General features: G+C 33.2%; 2 protein-coding genes across 3 annotated transcripts; one reads left to right on the forward strand and one right to left on the reverse strand.

Moving 5' to 3' along the window:
- Positions 1-3086: 3086 nt before the first annotated feature.
- Positions 3087-9803, forward strand: LOC100250152 (probable folate-biopterin transporter 3). Of its 2 annotated transcripts, XM_010656836.3 has the most exons (6): positions 3087-3534; positions 3898-4284; positions 7223-7482; positions 7793-7888; positions 7979-8149; positions 8569-9803. In XM_010656836.3, the coding sequence occupies exons 2-6, from the start codon at positions 3912-3914 to the stop codon at positions 9157-9159; spliced, it is 1491 nt and encodes a 496-aa protein (XP_010655138.1). In that variant the 5' UTR covers positions 3087-3534; positions 3898-3911; the 3' UTR covers positions 9160-9803. The 2 variants fall into 2 exon arrangements, with proteins under 2 accessions (XP_010655138.1, XP_059595715.1); XM_059739732.1 differs by having other exon boundaries at positions 3087-4284.
- Positions 9804-9906: 103 nt separating this feature from the next.
- Positions 9907-12338, reverse strand: LOC100245019 (aspartyl protease family protein At5g10770). The gene is made up of 2 exons (XM_010656837.3): positions 11932-12338; positions 9907-11513 (listed from the first exon to the last, which is right to left on the reverse strand). The coding sequence occupies exons 1-2, from the start codon at positions 12230-12232 to the stop codon at positions 10246-10248; spliced, it is 1569 nt and encodes a 522-aa protein (XP_010655139.1). The 5' UTR covers positions 12233-12338; the 3' UTR covers positions 9907-10245.
- Between the last annotated feature and the right edge of the window lie 3739 nt (positions 12339-16077).

The following is a 16077-nucleotide window of genomic DNA, read 5'->3' on the forward strand; positions in this document are numbered from 1 at the left end:
TAAATAAAGTGTACGACATGGGTATACAATCTGTGAGTAATAAGGGGAAAAAAAAAGTGGTTTATAATCAATTGAAATCTTTCAAAAATGGTAACTTTGTACACTTCTTGTACTATTAGTGAATACCCTTATATAGTGGCACAAATTCCATATCCCCTATAGTGAATCTATAAGTGTATTAAACATGATTCCAATAGTTTGGTTGAGAAAATGATGGAAAACTTAAATTCGATTTTTTTTTTTTTGTGAATATATTATGTTTTTATGAAAAAAAAATACACAATTAGCCAATTCCTTTATTTAATTGTGAACATATTATATTTTTATATTTTTTTTATTAAAATAACTAATAGAAAAAATAAAAAATAATAATCAATAAATGAAATTTAATTCTTTTCATTATTTTCATATAAAAAATAGTACTAAACAAGGTTTTCAATTTTCATTTTTAAAAATAGTTTTCATTTTTTAATTAAATGTATTTTTTTTTTAAAAAAAAGACAATATAGAAAATAAAAATTATTTAAAAAATAACATAAATAAAAACTAGAAAAATATTTTTAAACTAAACTCAATTACAATCTATATAATTTTTAACTACTTGTTTTCATCTAAAACGAGTAAATATACCATTCAACTATTTTATATAAGAAAAATTCAATCTCTATTATACTATATATTAATATAATCTACTTCTAAAAGTAGGTGATACAAAAACATTTTAATTGGATATTTAAAATAAAAACTCTCCATCCATTATCTTTCTTTCTTTTTCTTTTTCTTATTTTGATAAATTTTCAATTAATTCAAATAATTAAAAAAAATCCTTAGTAAACATATTTACAACATTTCATATAGCTTATTACCAAAAATCATGTTTAAAAAGTTATTAAAATAAGGAAGAAAGAAGATTAAAAGAAAATTTAAACTTTTTATCTTATAATAGTAAAAAAAAACTTTAAAATACTTTTTAATATAAAAGGAAAGAAAATAGTGAATATATTTATTTTAAATAGTGTTTTAATTATTAAATTATTTACTTTTAAAATATAAAAGATAATTTTTATTTATTTAAATTAAACTTTTTTTTTTAGAAATTATTTTCCAAAATAGTTTTTGAATCATTAATATAATTTTTTTTCTTATTTATAATTTAAAAATATAAAATAATGTTGATTTTTCAATTATTTATAAAAAAGTTTAAAAAACAATAAAAAAAATCCAAAAATGGTTAAATAAGGATGAATTTGTTGGTACTGGCATGCGAAAAGTGGTGAAATAGAGACAAAAGTGAGTCAAATGAGCATTTTTATTTATTACTACCTCATATCCTTTTAATCAATTATAAGTGAGAGGAGAACCTTACATCAATTATTAAGCCTAAGTGGGTTGCGAGCACAATTCTCCCTTCTATATTATTCTTGTCAATGTCTCCTTATATGCTAAATATAAACAAATAGATAAATAAATATAACAAAATTTTATTAAATTAGGTGGAGTGGGTAGGCCATGGTTCCAAATTTGGAAACAATGTTGGACTATAAATCCAAAAGCTACTTTTGTTAGTATTTTTAGTAATATGTTATATAATAAAAAAAAATTCTTTTGAAGAAATACCCATTAAATATAATTTCTAGAATTATTTTAAGTTGTTCTTTAAGCTTAAATTTTAAATTATATTATATTATATATATATATATTAAGTATTATAAAACACTTTGGTGGTGTTTTTTTTTTTTTTTACTTAATTCTAAATAAAACTTAAAACTAAATACTGTTTAATAGTGTTAAGTATTAAATGGTTAATTTTTATAATATTTTATTTATATTAAGTATTAAAAAATAAAGAAAAATCAATATGTTATTTTTTTATTTATAAAAAGTCAAATATTTTAGATTTTTTTATTCAACAAAAAACTTATAATAAATCATGAAAAAATAAAAAAATAATTCGAAAGTAATTACTTTTAGCAAAAAGTTAAAAAAATAAAATAAAAAATAAAAAAACCCTCTTTGATTCATTTTAAAGTTTATCCCAAAATCATAACATATTAACAAAAATACTTTGTCTATAATGACAGTCACTTCGTCTAGGCTGATGCCCCAAGTTTTGCACTGATTGTCGCACCCTCCTACTCATCAAGGCTTAGCTCAATAAAAAAATAAAAAAAATAAAAATAGTAACATTACAACATGGGATAAAATATTATTCATCTATGACTTCTAGGAAAAGCTCCCAACTAAGAACAAAATTTCCCATCTCCTTCTATCTAAGGTCTTGTTTGGATTCATTTTGAAAAGGAAAAGCTATTTTTCAAGCTTAAAATGATATTTATGTATGTGTTGGCTAATCTTACTAAAAGTTTTTATCATTTAAGAAAAAAGCCAAAAATTTAATAAGTTAAAAAAAAAAAAAAAGTTACTTCTTATATAAGTTTAATGAGAACTTATATTAAAAGTTGTTTTATATTTAATAAAATTTTTATAATATCAATGGGTATACAAATTATGGTTTTTACTTCAATTTTAGTTTTAAATTAAAGCAAAAGATATATATATATATATATATATATATATATATATATATATATATATATATATATATATATTTAATTTTCTCTTTTTTTTTATTAAATTAAATTTGACAACTTTTTTTTTTTCATTAAATAAATTTGACAAATAAAAATATTATAAAAATAAACTTGTTAATTTAATAAATTTTATTTTTGGATTTAGGTAAGGTATTGAAGGCTAAGCTCTTTTTTGACAATTGCTTTTTATGAACAATTTTTTGTTCTCCAAAATTCAAAAAATAGGCACACAAAACTATTTTTTATCTTAAAAAAATAAAATATAAAATAAAATTAAAATATTTCGTAAAAATAAAATAAAAATTTATTTTTCGTAAAAATACAGAAAATATTTTTATTTTTACCAAATCCAAAATATTTCATCATTGGACGAGCCATTGACATTTAATACAATTTTATAGAATAAAAAAACATTTTACAAAATATCTCCTTTAAAAAGATAGGACAAAAAAGAAAAAAAAGAAAATAGAAAAGAAAAGAAAAGAGAAGAAAAACGGAAAGTGAGGGGGATCAGGATGAAGCAACTGGGAAGCAACTCCTACAAGGACCCACTGATTGACAATGGAGTCCAAGATCCTATCAGATCAAGGACATTAGTTCTTCGGTCAAATCTCGCCTCTTGGATCCCCGGCCAACTTTTCCATCTCAAATTTTCTTTTCTTCTTACGTGGGTCACCTTGCTCTTTCGGTCTTCTTTTGTCCCTGTAGACTGCAATTTTTCCCCATTTTCTCATTTTATAAGAAGAAATTTCCACAAAACTTGGGCTGCCCATTCCATAGCACACTGGTTTTTCAATTGGGTTTCTATTTTATTTTATTTTCACTATTTTTCAAAATTTTGTAATGAAGGAAAGGTTGATTTTTGGGGAGGTAGAACCGTAGAAGAAGAGAAGAGTATTCTGCAATCTCTTCATTTATGACAAGAAATTTGTCAATACTTGAGGTACCCATCTCAGGAAACACTGAATTCCGAATTGGGTCTCTCTCTTTCTCTCTCTTTTCAAATTTTATGTGTAAAGACTAAAGACGAGGGTTGATTCCTGCAAGAGGTGGAAGAAGCAGATAGTATTGTGCAAGCCTTTCATTTCTGAATTCATTTCAGAAAAGGCTGGTTTTTGTACGGCATCTCTTATTTTTAACCTTTTTTTTTTCCATTATTTTCTGAGGCAGAGAATCTTCAGCAATCTTCTGATTTCTGAGAAAAAATTCCCACTACACCTGAGAAGCCCATTTCGGAAGAAACTGAGTTTTGAATTGGGTATCTCTTTTTTTTTAATTAATTTTTCTTTTCAAATTTTGTCTGAAGAACAAGGTTGATTCATGGACGAGGTGGAGGAAACAGAAACTCTTAAACATCAAGAAGAGACCCATAAGAGGAAGAACCCAAAAGTGGTGTTTTGGAACTTCATATGGAGGCCTGTGTATTGGTTCAGAATGCTTGGTGATGAATTGCATTGGAGCTTTGTGCTGAGTGTGGTGATTGTGTATGGGATGAATCAGGGTTTGAGTGTGGGTTTGAGCAGGGTTAGTACACAGTATTACATGAAAGATGAGCAAAAGGTACAGCCTTCTGAAGCACAAGTCTTCTTTGGGATGATTCAACTCCCTTGGGTTATCAAACCTCTTTGGGGTCTGCTCACTGATATTCTTCCCATTATTGGCTACAGAAGAAGGCCCTATTTCATTTTTGCTGGTAAATCTACGTTTGATTATCTCTTTCCTTTTTAATTACTGTGTGTATATGTATATATATAAATATTTTTTTTGTGGTGGTGGTTGTTTTCACATCCAATCCATTGCACAGTGAGTTCCTTTGCTTATTTTAGGTACTCTGTTATTGTATTGTATGCTTGATTTATTTTGGAATTTAGTCTGTTACAGACACTTGAAAGTTAAAGTTAGTTTGTTTCAAAGTTAAATTATAGGGTTCTTAGGTAAATCATCAGCATACAAGTTATCAAATTTCACTGGTGATTTATAGGACTTAGGAGCTCAGGGATTTTGTTTCCTATCTGATTGCAAATCTAGTGACCGAATTTCTAGTAATTACCTGGCAAGCTTTTTTGGAAGCTTGAAGCATAGGGCTACTACCCTTGCTTTTCTTTGGAATTTACCGACTTTGATAAACTTCCGTGTTCTACATTGGCTCTGGTTCACACTGGATTCAACTTATATGCTGATTAAGAGACTACATGTTATATCGTTATTTTGTTTTTGCATTGTTTGATATACAATTGTGGAGGAAACTGATGACAAATTTCATTGTGTAAGAAATTTAAAGTGAAGAGATTCACTAATTAACTCATCATAGATGTGATTACGCTGTCATTATTATTTGGGTTAGAGCGTGGAGATTGGGTTCTTGAGTTGCGCGTGCTTCATGGATTGAAAGACTGTTCCTTGTGAAGTTTTGGTGTGTGGCAGGATGCTGGAGATCAATTGGGTCCTTAGGTTCGCCAACCAGGATGTATCCTTTTGGCTAACAATGGAACATAAATTCTTTCTTATCCTCCTTGAGAGTTTGTGTTGCCTTATTATTCAGTGGGTGTATCACCATAGAGTCTCCTAGAAGGATGCCCTGATTTTTTCATCTAATTTTACTTTTTTTTTTCCCTCCTTTTTATAAATATTTATGTATGGGTTGTGCAATGTTTTAAAAGGCTATAGGTGGTCTTGAGATGTTTTGCCTAAATGAGGCAAGGCATAAGCCTTGAGGCAGAATGAGGCATAAGTGCGCCTAGGCTCAAGGCGCAACCACTCCCTAGTTATAATTCCCTCACTTGCCTAGATTGCGCCTTATTGAAGAGGCACGCTTGGCTGACTTTACTCATCCTCTTTAAACACTTTTATTCTTGGAATTTCTAATTTTATATTGAAATTCATAAAATTTTATTGTTTTTGTATCGAATGCTTCCTTTAAATGTTTGGAATCTTAAATTTTTTATCGATTGGATTATATTTTGAATCATATTTTATAAAATTGATATGCATTCCAGATTACATTTCACTTCACTCAAGTGCACGTCTTGTGTTGGGCCTTACACCTAAGCCATAGAAGACTTTTGTGCCTTAGGTGCACCTTCCACCTTTTAAAACTGTGGGCAAAAGTCTCAACTTAAACAAATAAATAATAAAAATAAAAAATGCTTATAAAACCACAATAAAATTGAATAATAAAAAAGGCATAAACTTCATAATAATAAAATAATTATTTTTCAGTGTTAATAGTTCGAATTGAGTTCCATTTTCTCTCATAAAATTTAATTGTCTCTCATTATTTTATCAAATAATTTTCAACATTACTATTACTATCATTAGGATCCTTCAAGGAATATAATAATATCCAATTGTTTTATTATCCTCTCCATTTGTGTTAACATCCACCCATTCCTCTTCTTCTTTGTCCACCAATTGTATTGGTATCCATTTTTATTTATCAATAATTAAATTGTATATGAGATCAAGCACTAGGAGTGTCAACAATTCTCTTATTCTTCTTAATCTCTTTTCCCTTCCATTTTAAAAGTTAAGCAAAAGTCAACTAAGCCTTTATTTTGTAAAAGGTTTAATCGAGTAGGGACCCAATGCAAATTTCATGAAATCTATATTAGAAGTCCACAAAAGCATGGATGATAGAACCCATTAAAACTCATTGAATATTGAGAGTCAAGCCTTTTATAAAATATATATCAAAAGCCCATAGAGGTCAAAAACCCTTTGGATGTTTGAGGCTTAGGCCTTAACAACCATGAGGCTTAAGCCTCAATTACCTTAATTGAGGTCATAGTCTCAAGGCTAGCTTATAGAGCCTCGCCTTGAGGCGTAAGTCTCAATAGCCTTTTACAACATAGGATGTGTGTTAAACTACCAATTTTGTTAAGCTTGTAAGATTTGGGTTTATAATGCATATTGTGTATTCTAACTCCCTTCCTTACGTGTGACCCCATACCCACATATGGAGAGACAAATTGACACACATAGGCCTGTCAATAAATAAACCATAAATAACCTCCTATAGTCTTAATAAAGTGGGGAAATAAACATGCAGTGAGGTTTGAACACAAGACTTCCCACCAAATGAGGCTCCGATACCATGTTATACTATCAATTTTCTTGAAAGCTTAAGTTTGTACGATTTAGGCTTACAATGTATATCATGCACTCTAACAGAGTGAACATTCTCTATAAGGTTTTATATAATCTTCAAGTCAATACAATACAACATAGTTATGGTGTATTCCTTTTCAAAAGTGGGGATATGTTTATGGTATAGTTGAACCATCTATGTCTCATGTGTTAAAGTTGGGAGTATGAAAGCTTGGGTTTTAACTTATCCTTGTATTGTGGTTGAAGTAACAATAGCTTTATGAGAAACCAGTTTTCTAATTTACTATCTGGGACAGGACTTCTCTTCACAATTCAATTCAAGGACATGCAAACTTTTTCACATGTTAATATTTCAAGAAGGCATGTTTTTGGAATGTTCACAAAAGTGCAATGTTAATATTTTGAAAAAATGGCACATTTGAAATGGGTTCTCTTGTAGCCTTTTAGCACTTGGCATGTTGGGAGAGGATGAGAAGTCAAGCCTGATGCAGTTTTCTAACCAATGAGTTTGTCATTAATTTCAGGTTTTCTTGGTGTAATCTCCATGCTTTCCCTAGCACTGCACAAGAAGATGCATCTTGTGTTGGCCTTGCTATCTCTAATGACAGGAAGTGCTGGCGTAGCAATAGCAGATGTGACCATCGATGCCTGTGTGGCACAGAACAGTATAAGTCATCCTTCCCTTGCTGGTGACATGCAAAGCTTGTGTGGACTGAGCTCTTCCATTGGAGCCCTGGTGGGATACTCACTCAGTGGCTTTCTTGTTCACTTTGTTGGGCCTAAGGTTAGTTTCTCTGTGAGTCCTGTAACAATTAATATTTGTGACTAGGATTTTTTTTGGCATTGCCTTCTATTCTCATCAAGGAATTGGATCATTGTCCTGGTCCAACAAAAGTCCAATTGGTTTGTCTGGATTTATTAAGGGATTTCCATCCAATAAGATCATATTGAGGTAGTCTGTTAATGCATTGGATCTAAAGTACCTGGATCCAGGCCAAATGTAGTCTGTTTTCAGGCCTAATTTATATATTTACATTTTTTCCCCCTATTTACCTGTTGTTGGATCTGTTGACATGTTACCCTTTACTTGGCAGGGTGTGTTCGGGGTGCTGAGTGTCCCAGCTGGGTTGGTCATCTTGGTTGGGATGTTTCTGAGAGAGCCCCATGTGCACAACTTTTCATACAGACGGGTAAGTTAGCCTACTTCTTGGGCACAATTTTACATTCCTGCTTTGGCCTTCTACTCAGCAATCAGCATAACAATTAAGCTCTTAAATTAGGTGAACCAGAAATTTCTGGATGCCTGCAAAGCTATGTGGACCACACTGAAATGCCGAGAGGTGTGGAGGCCTTGCTTATACATGTATTTGTCACTTGCAGTGAGCTTGAATGTGCGTGAAGGGATGTTCTATTGGTATACAGATGCAAAGGGAGGTCCATCTTTTTCGAAGGTACTTTAGTGTTGGGCCTATTTTTAAGAACTAAACTTCTCTTTTGCTCAAATTTGAGGTTCCTAATCCTAATTGCATCCCACCTTTCTTTCCATCATTGAAAACTTTATTATTGCATCTAGTTCAGAACCCTGGAGCTATGAAGGCTCCCAAAACTGCAATACATTCATACCCTATCCTTTTCTTACGTTTATTGCTTTTTCATTAAGTTTGTGCACCAATTTCTAGCCACCGATTACTTAGATTTTTTGTTATTCATGAGTTTTCCTTTCTAGCACATATGTAATATAGCCCAATTCCCAAAATTTTCTTGTCACAAAATATTTCCAAAATCTAGAATTTTTCTATGTTATTAACTTCTTAGTTTATCAATTATTTGCCTTCTATTTGTGGACTCAAAATCCATATGCTTTGTGCAGGAGGTTGTTGGATCCATATTCTCTGTTGGTGCAGTTGGGTCCCTCTTAGGGGTTCTTCTCTACCAAAATGTTTTAAAAAACCACCCCTTCCGTGATATACTCTTCTGGACCCAGTTGCTGTATGGTTTATCTGGTATGCTGGATTTGATATTGGTATTACGTATAAACTTGAAACTTGGTATATCAGATTATTTCTTTGCTGTGATTGATGAAGCTGTCACTCACATGATTGGACGTGTCAAATGGATGCCTCTCCTTGTGCTTAGTTCCAAGCTTTGTCCCCCTGGTATTGAAGGCACTTTCTTTGCTTTGCTTATGTCAATTGATAATGTGGGGATGCTTTCATCGTCTTGGGCAGGAGGCCTCCTACTTCATGTCTTGGAGGTTACTAGAACTCAATTTGACAACCTTTGGTTGTCCATTTTGATCCGGAGCATGTTTAGAATCATTCCACTTGGGCTGTTATTTCTGGTGCCCAGAAGTGATCCCAACTTATCAATCCTTCCAACTGAGATGCTGAGGACCAAAAAGGGTGATGATATACCTGAATCTGATAACATTGAAATGGCACCTCTTGTTAATGGAACTTGACTAGAATTTCAGGTGTCTTTAGATGCATCTTCAAGTAAGATTGACTTCTGACTGAAACTAGAGCCTGAAAATGAGTTTTATTGGTTCTCCCCCCTTGTCTGCTACCTCTAACTATGAGCAAGTTCCATCAAGTTGACTGGAAATAACTCTGGATATACCTTGAAAAAGCTGAAACCCAAAACAAATAAGAGGGTAAAGTGATGTCTTTTTGTGTTTATGGCCCATTGTAATTTCTTCTTCAAGCGGAGGGAAATGTACATCTGGGAGTCATTAGAACTCTTCCTTTTAGTTGCTTTGCTACACTCCCTCAATGGGAAAAAGTTATTATATCAACATCTGATAAGTTAGAGAACAATTGAGACTTCCCAGCCATTGTGGCTTTTGTTCTCAGCTTCAGTTTTTCTCAGCAATTAAACTCATTTGAAGCTGGAGTGCAGACATCAGAGTGGCATTTTTATTTATTACTCATGAAAGAATGGTGGCTCCAAGTTCCAACTTCTGCAGGTAGGCCATGTCCATGTTTGCCTGGTGTACTAGTTTGGAATTCTTACATATACCACTTTTGTTGTAAAACACTGCCTAGATGATTAGCACTAAATCTGTTCTAAATCAAGCAAAATAAGATTCCATACCTTTTCCCTGAATATTTTGTTTTTCGTTCGTCGCCTCATGTATGGAGTGTTTTTTTACCTAAGTTTTGTTTGATATCTGAGAAAACGGTAGAAAATAGATTAAATTCTAGATCCCTTCAAAAACAGACAGCATAAGTGCACGAGACTTTATTAGTCACATTGACTTTTGTTTGCATATTTCCTTGTAGACTCGTATTCTGAAACATATTTGACAGTATTAAATATGCAATTCATCCCTTTTTTCCTTCAGCACAGTAGATGTAAGATTATTACACTTCAAAGCACTGAAAATCACAAATTGCATTTAAATATCATATACCTTCCCCAATGGATAGTTGATGGTCTTAAGTGCATATGCGACGGAGACATCTGCCTAGAAGATGTTATAGCCAACAAGTCACTTGGCTTGCTTCGTAGATAATAGTATATTCACAACCACACACATCCCTTCTTTTCATTCGAAACTACAAGTCTCTAGTGCAAATCCGACCTTTGTCTCCTTTGTATCGTATATAACCCTTAGGTTTTTCTGCTGGTAATTCCCCAAAATTGCAACTTCATCTTGGTATTCCAGACTAGCAAGAGCCAAACACACCTGAGAAGCATCAGACTTCACAAAATAGAAGACCCCAGTTACATCTACAGTCAGCTCAGCATTACCTTCAAAGTGCATTTTTATTGTAGGAATGTCAACTTCTTGATATGCACTTAGATTGAAGCAAGTGTCCAAGATTGAGAAAGCCGGTGCTGGAGGAAACCCAGTGAACTGTTTCAGAAACTCGGCCTTCAGAGCCTTGTAAATTGTAGGAGGAAGCCTTGTGATAACCGTGCCTGAATCAACTAGAATTCGGCTGGGACCAACACTTGGAGCCTGTAGGGCTACTCCACCAATGCTAATTCCTGTAAGGTTGATGAAATAGAAGTTGTAGAGCTGTGGATTCTCTATCATTTTAGCATAGGAAATGGGACTGGAGTTCCTGTACACCGAAGAATTGCCACCAAGAATCAGTGAACCTGAGCCCTTTCTTTCAGTGGAAGGTAAACAGTAGGAGAAGACTCCTCCAAATATACCAGAAGTTTGAGAAATCAATGAGAGATCGCTCCTTCCCAGGCCCATCAGACCCGAAACTCCCCCAAAGAGACCTTTATTGTTCCGGCCACAGCCAAATATAAAATCTTTCACAAGAATGGTTCCAAATTTGAGTTTCTCATGACCAAGCTCACCGCGAGTAAAGGACCCATCACCATAGTTGATGGCATAGTTACAAATAGGTGCAGCACTCCCACATACTCCTGAATTTCCTGTAGCGAATTGCAGAGACTGACAAGCCGATGCATTGCATAAAATTGGTTGGTAGGATGGAGATGTTGATGGTTTGAATACGGGGTCACGTTGATTATAACATGAATCACAAGGCTGGCATTGAACCCATGTCAAATCACTCCCCGTGTCCACAATCACTGTCATTTTCCGAGCACCCAATTCCACTGTAACAATATAGTTTAGGGTTTCAAGTTCTATACCTGAAGTTACTGGAATTTGAGCGTTTGAAACATCCTCAGTGTTGCTTGGAACTGTTCTTTTGATTCTGGATTGTAGTGACTTCACTCTTTCAGCATCCATTGTTAACCTTTTCTGCAGCTTCTCGTTCCAGTCCCGGGTCACTCCAGAACAATGGTCCCGGTGCTTCATTTCCAATATGGTAGCACCCATCTCTCTCCCTAAAAGCTCAAAACTCATTAGAACTTAGTCATGTTGATCACATACCAAAACATGAGTTCGAAACAAAACATTTGCATACATTTTCTGAAACCTTTTAAGCAAGTATAGAAGAAACAGAGAAGCAGGCATTGAGTAGATAAAGATAACACAACAGCTGATTTTCATGTTCAATGGCCCCAAAACAGTAAGTTTCCCCTAAAAAACCCGAAAAGAAACATCATCAATTAAGTTGAAACCTAGACCCTTTAAGCTTTAAAGGACAAAAACAGAACCATACAAAGTAGAAGGCTAGGAAACCTATCATTGTCTCCCATAAAGCATGAAACCGTGCATTACAGAACACAGATCCCAGACTGTAGAGTTAAAAAATGCGAAGACACCCTCCTAGACAACTACTTCATCATCGTTATCACTCACTCGATTTCTGAGAGAAGCAGCTGGTATCGGTGCTCTGCAGCTTGGGCTGAACCTTCTGCAGGCTGAGGACCCTCTTCTCTTCCAAACAGACAACCCCATTTCCAAGACCGAGCAAAAGAAGCGAGAGAAGAATGAATGGGACAGAGGGTGTTGGGTCTACCATTGTTGAAGATGAAGAGTTGCAGAGAGGGAGGGAAAGTCTCTGTGTATATATGTGTGTGTGTGGAGAGAGATTCTTAGGAGTTGGAGTTTGGCATGAGAACAAAAGAAGAAGGGCTGGCTTGAGGACCCACTGGTGCATGAGAAATTATTGGGGTTTCACGTGCAGATACTTGGAAAAAAAAAGGGTCTTATGTCTTGTGGGTGGGCTGAGGAAGAAGTAGATTTTCAGCCATTTAATTGGTTTGTTGAGGTTCCCTCTGAGATAAGGGTCCAACCCTCCATTCACTGCACCAACTGTTTCAACTCCCACACCTTTTGAAATTTCCTTTCTTTTTTGTTTCCCATGTCTGCTTCCCTTGTGTTCATACAATGTGCCCACCGACTGAAAATATCCACATCACTATTGTCCTTTCCCTCCACCTTCCATCTCATTCATCTTCTTGATAAACGCTTGCCAGTTGTGACTTTCTGCGAATGGTTTCTTTGAAAGGATTTGAATGAACATGAGCCTTCATGCAAAACAAAAAATTCTAAGAGAATCTCATTCGAACTTTATTGAAATGAGTGTTTGCCCTTTCGGTGTTAGGATTTTATGTCAACAATCAGTATAATGGGAAGTGATAGGCAATCTGTTTGATGTAATTGTTGAAAAGATTTTACTCATTGGAAAAAAAAAAATTAAATGTAAAATTTTTTGGTTAAGTTTCTTTTAAAAGAAGTTCATTCTTGACGTAATTGAAATGAGTAAGAACTTTATAAGTTAAACTTAGTGGGTGTTTGATAAACCAACTTAATAGCTTAAAGTGAGTTAATAATTTAATTAAATTATTAAGTAAATTAAGTATATTGGACAAAATAACTTAATAGTATAACTTAAAAGGCAAAAATGATTTTAAGTAATAAGTAAAATTAATTTATTTATTCTTAAATCTAGATCTTTATTTTTACATTCAACGATCTCTTTTGTTATTCCACAACGTTTATTGTGACTCAATCTTCTTTACCCTAATTATAATTTGTGAGGATAAATATATTAATTTGATGATTTAGAATAAATTTTTAGTTAATTTTATCAAACAACTTTAATACTGAAAATAAGAATTAAGTAATAATTTTTAAGTCAGTAATTTAAGTATAATTTAATTCAAAGTTAACTTAAGTCATTAAGTAACAAGTATTAAATTTTACCAAACGCCCTCTTAGTGTAAATGATCTTTTTGTTATTATAATGATAGGTGATATAGTTGATTCATTTGATCAAATTGTAATTTTTAGTGAAACGGTTATAAATTAAATTTTAAATTTTCCTTGTAAAGGAATATAATTCCCAAATGAACCGAAATGCAATGAAAAGTTGTTTTATAGTTGGAAATATTTTTAAGATAATAAAAATATTAATAATTAGGATTAAGTTAAGGTCATTTTCAACTTGACATTCTTGGTCTATTAAATTCCATAAATTATGACTTATTTGACACCAATTTACTCTTTTGATCCCTTGAAGTCCTACAAATTATAATTTAACTTATTTTGTCAATTATATGATAAAGTCAATATCATAAATCATTAATGGTAAACCATTGGATGTCATATATATAAGTTAAATGCAAGTGGTATAAATAAGACAATAATGGAATGAATCATAACCAAATTAAGGTTCTTAATTGAAAATGAACTATTCAAGAAATTATTAAAACAAGAAAAATCAACATTATTACAAGATAAATATGTTTAAATATTCATCAATTTACTAATTTGTACCATATTCTAGTTGACGCATAAAACCAAAAAATAAAAAATTGCTAATAAGATTACATCACGGTTAGGAGAAAAAATGATACTTCTTTTTAAACCGATCAAGGTGAGTTTTAAGTTATTCACATATAAATTAAAATAATTTTTTTTTTTTTGGTGGTGAGACATATGTCCTAGATGATGCATTGAAGTTCAAGAAAAACTCAAATCAAGTGGGGATGTGGGCCAAGATTGGGCAAGTTGTGTTCCCAAAAGTCTTTATAAGGTGTCTTTATGTTGACAAGTTGAGAATTGTTTAAAGCTTTTGGTAATGGCATGTGGGCTCTCATGGGTAGTTTTCTATCCATTTGTGTCCACTTCTACCTACTATTGCCTTGTCATTATATAGATTTATGTTTTCAAATAAAACATAAAAAATTGCTATTACCGTCACCTTTTCATCATCTATACTACATATTAAACTCCTATGGGATTCTCCTCTATCACGTCTCTCAAAACCACTTGCACAATTAGAACTATTTATTTTATTAGTACCATACTAAAATTTGAATACAATCAAAGTAAAAAAAAAAAAATTAATCATTTATAAGGTACAAAGTAACGACATCCAAATCTTGTACCATAAATTATCCCTTATTTGATGATGAATAAATTCGTGATTCATTAAATAGAACTATCAAAAAAGCATATCGAAAAAGCTTATCCAAAATTTTCTTCACGGGTCTTTCTTGTGACAAGTATAAATAATTTATTTCCTTTTCCAATATACCTCCATCCCAAGAAGCTATATTTCTGTTTCCTAGAGGTAAAAATTGTTTTTACATCCATCTACTTCAAGTTTCTATCATATATAGCCACCAATGATAGGAAAATTTTAATTGAGGAGTGCCTAACAACAGGTGAGAAAAATTCATTAAAATCTACTCCTTCTTGCTATATAAAACACTTGGTGTGGACCCTCACCTGATCCACCGACCGGCGTGACTCGCTATTTTAAAGGTGAAAGGGAAAGTTGGTTTTCGAGTTTTGAAAAATCCATCCCAGTGAGGAACGGTTTTGTTTGGAGTCACCACTTACTTTTTATTTTTATTTTTAAATGAGAAAAATTTAAGTAAGACCAAAAACCCCAACATGACTCCAGTAAGGAAAAAGCAGTCTGGGAAAACTAGATTCTGGGTCCGGGGATCAGGTTATTTATCGGGAAGGTACCTCATGCGAGGTAGCACCCCTCTAGGCTCGAAACTCAGTCTCTACTAATGAACTGGGTATATGGGAGCATATGGATCAAAGATCAAACAAACCTTGGGCTAAACAAATGACATGAATCACATAGACCCACCTAGTATTTAGCATGCACATACACTCAAAAAGTCAAAATCAGAGTGCATACCTGAGGTCCCCAGCCAAGCGCTACATAAGAGGTCAGTCAATAAGCTCAAATTCACAACAAATATACATAGCAATCATGCACCAAGCATTCATGTGAATTTCATTATCCAAATTCGAAGTGCATACCTGTGGTCCCTAGCCATGCGCTGCAAGGAAAAGATGAGGCAAGTAATACAAGCATGCAACATGCACTCTCAATCAAATATCAAATCTCATACCCAAAAGGGAGGGAAGCAGGTCGAAATGAAATAAATGGTTTGCTTTTTTTTTGCACACATTCCTCTAAATTCCATCAAACCTAACCATGCTCGCTTAACCCACATTCTTCCCATCCATGAATTGGGCTCACATGAAATCTAACCAAACCGAACTCTGACCCTAAAGGTGGCCCACAAGTGCCTTGGAGCCAAAGGGCTCAAGCCACAACAAAAATGGGGGTCAAAACATGCTAAAATTGGGACTGCCTAGCAGAACCTGTTGAACTGGTTCAACCGATTGAGAAAAATTATAAAACTTTACCAGCAGATTCCTAGAAGCATAAGGAATCCAACAAAAAAATTGGTGCGCAATTTCGAGCCCGGATGAGGGAGAACCAGCCGAAACAGTACAATGTGTTTATAAAACGAGACTGCCTAGCAGAACCTGTTGAATCGGTTCCCAACTGGTACAACCAATTGAGAAAAATTGTAAAACTTTACCAGCAAATTCCTTGAAGAATAAGGAATCCAAAAAGAAAAAACGGCGATCAATTCCGAGCCCAGATGAGGGAGAACCGACTGAAACAATACAATGTGTTTATAAAATAGGGCTACCTAGCAGAACCTGTTGAATCGGTTGGAA

The sequence above is a fragment of the Vitis vinifera genome, chromosome 9 (genome assembly GCF_030704535.1).
Source record: "Vitis vinifera cultivar Pinot Noir 40024 chromosome 9, ASM3070453v1".
Taxonomy (NCBI): domain Eukaryota; kingdom Viridiplantae; phylum Streptophyta; class Magnoliopsida; order Vitales; family Vitaceae; genus Vitis; species Vitis vinifera.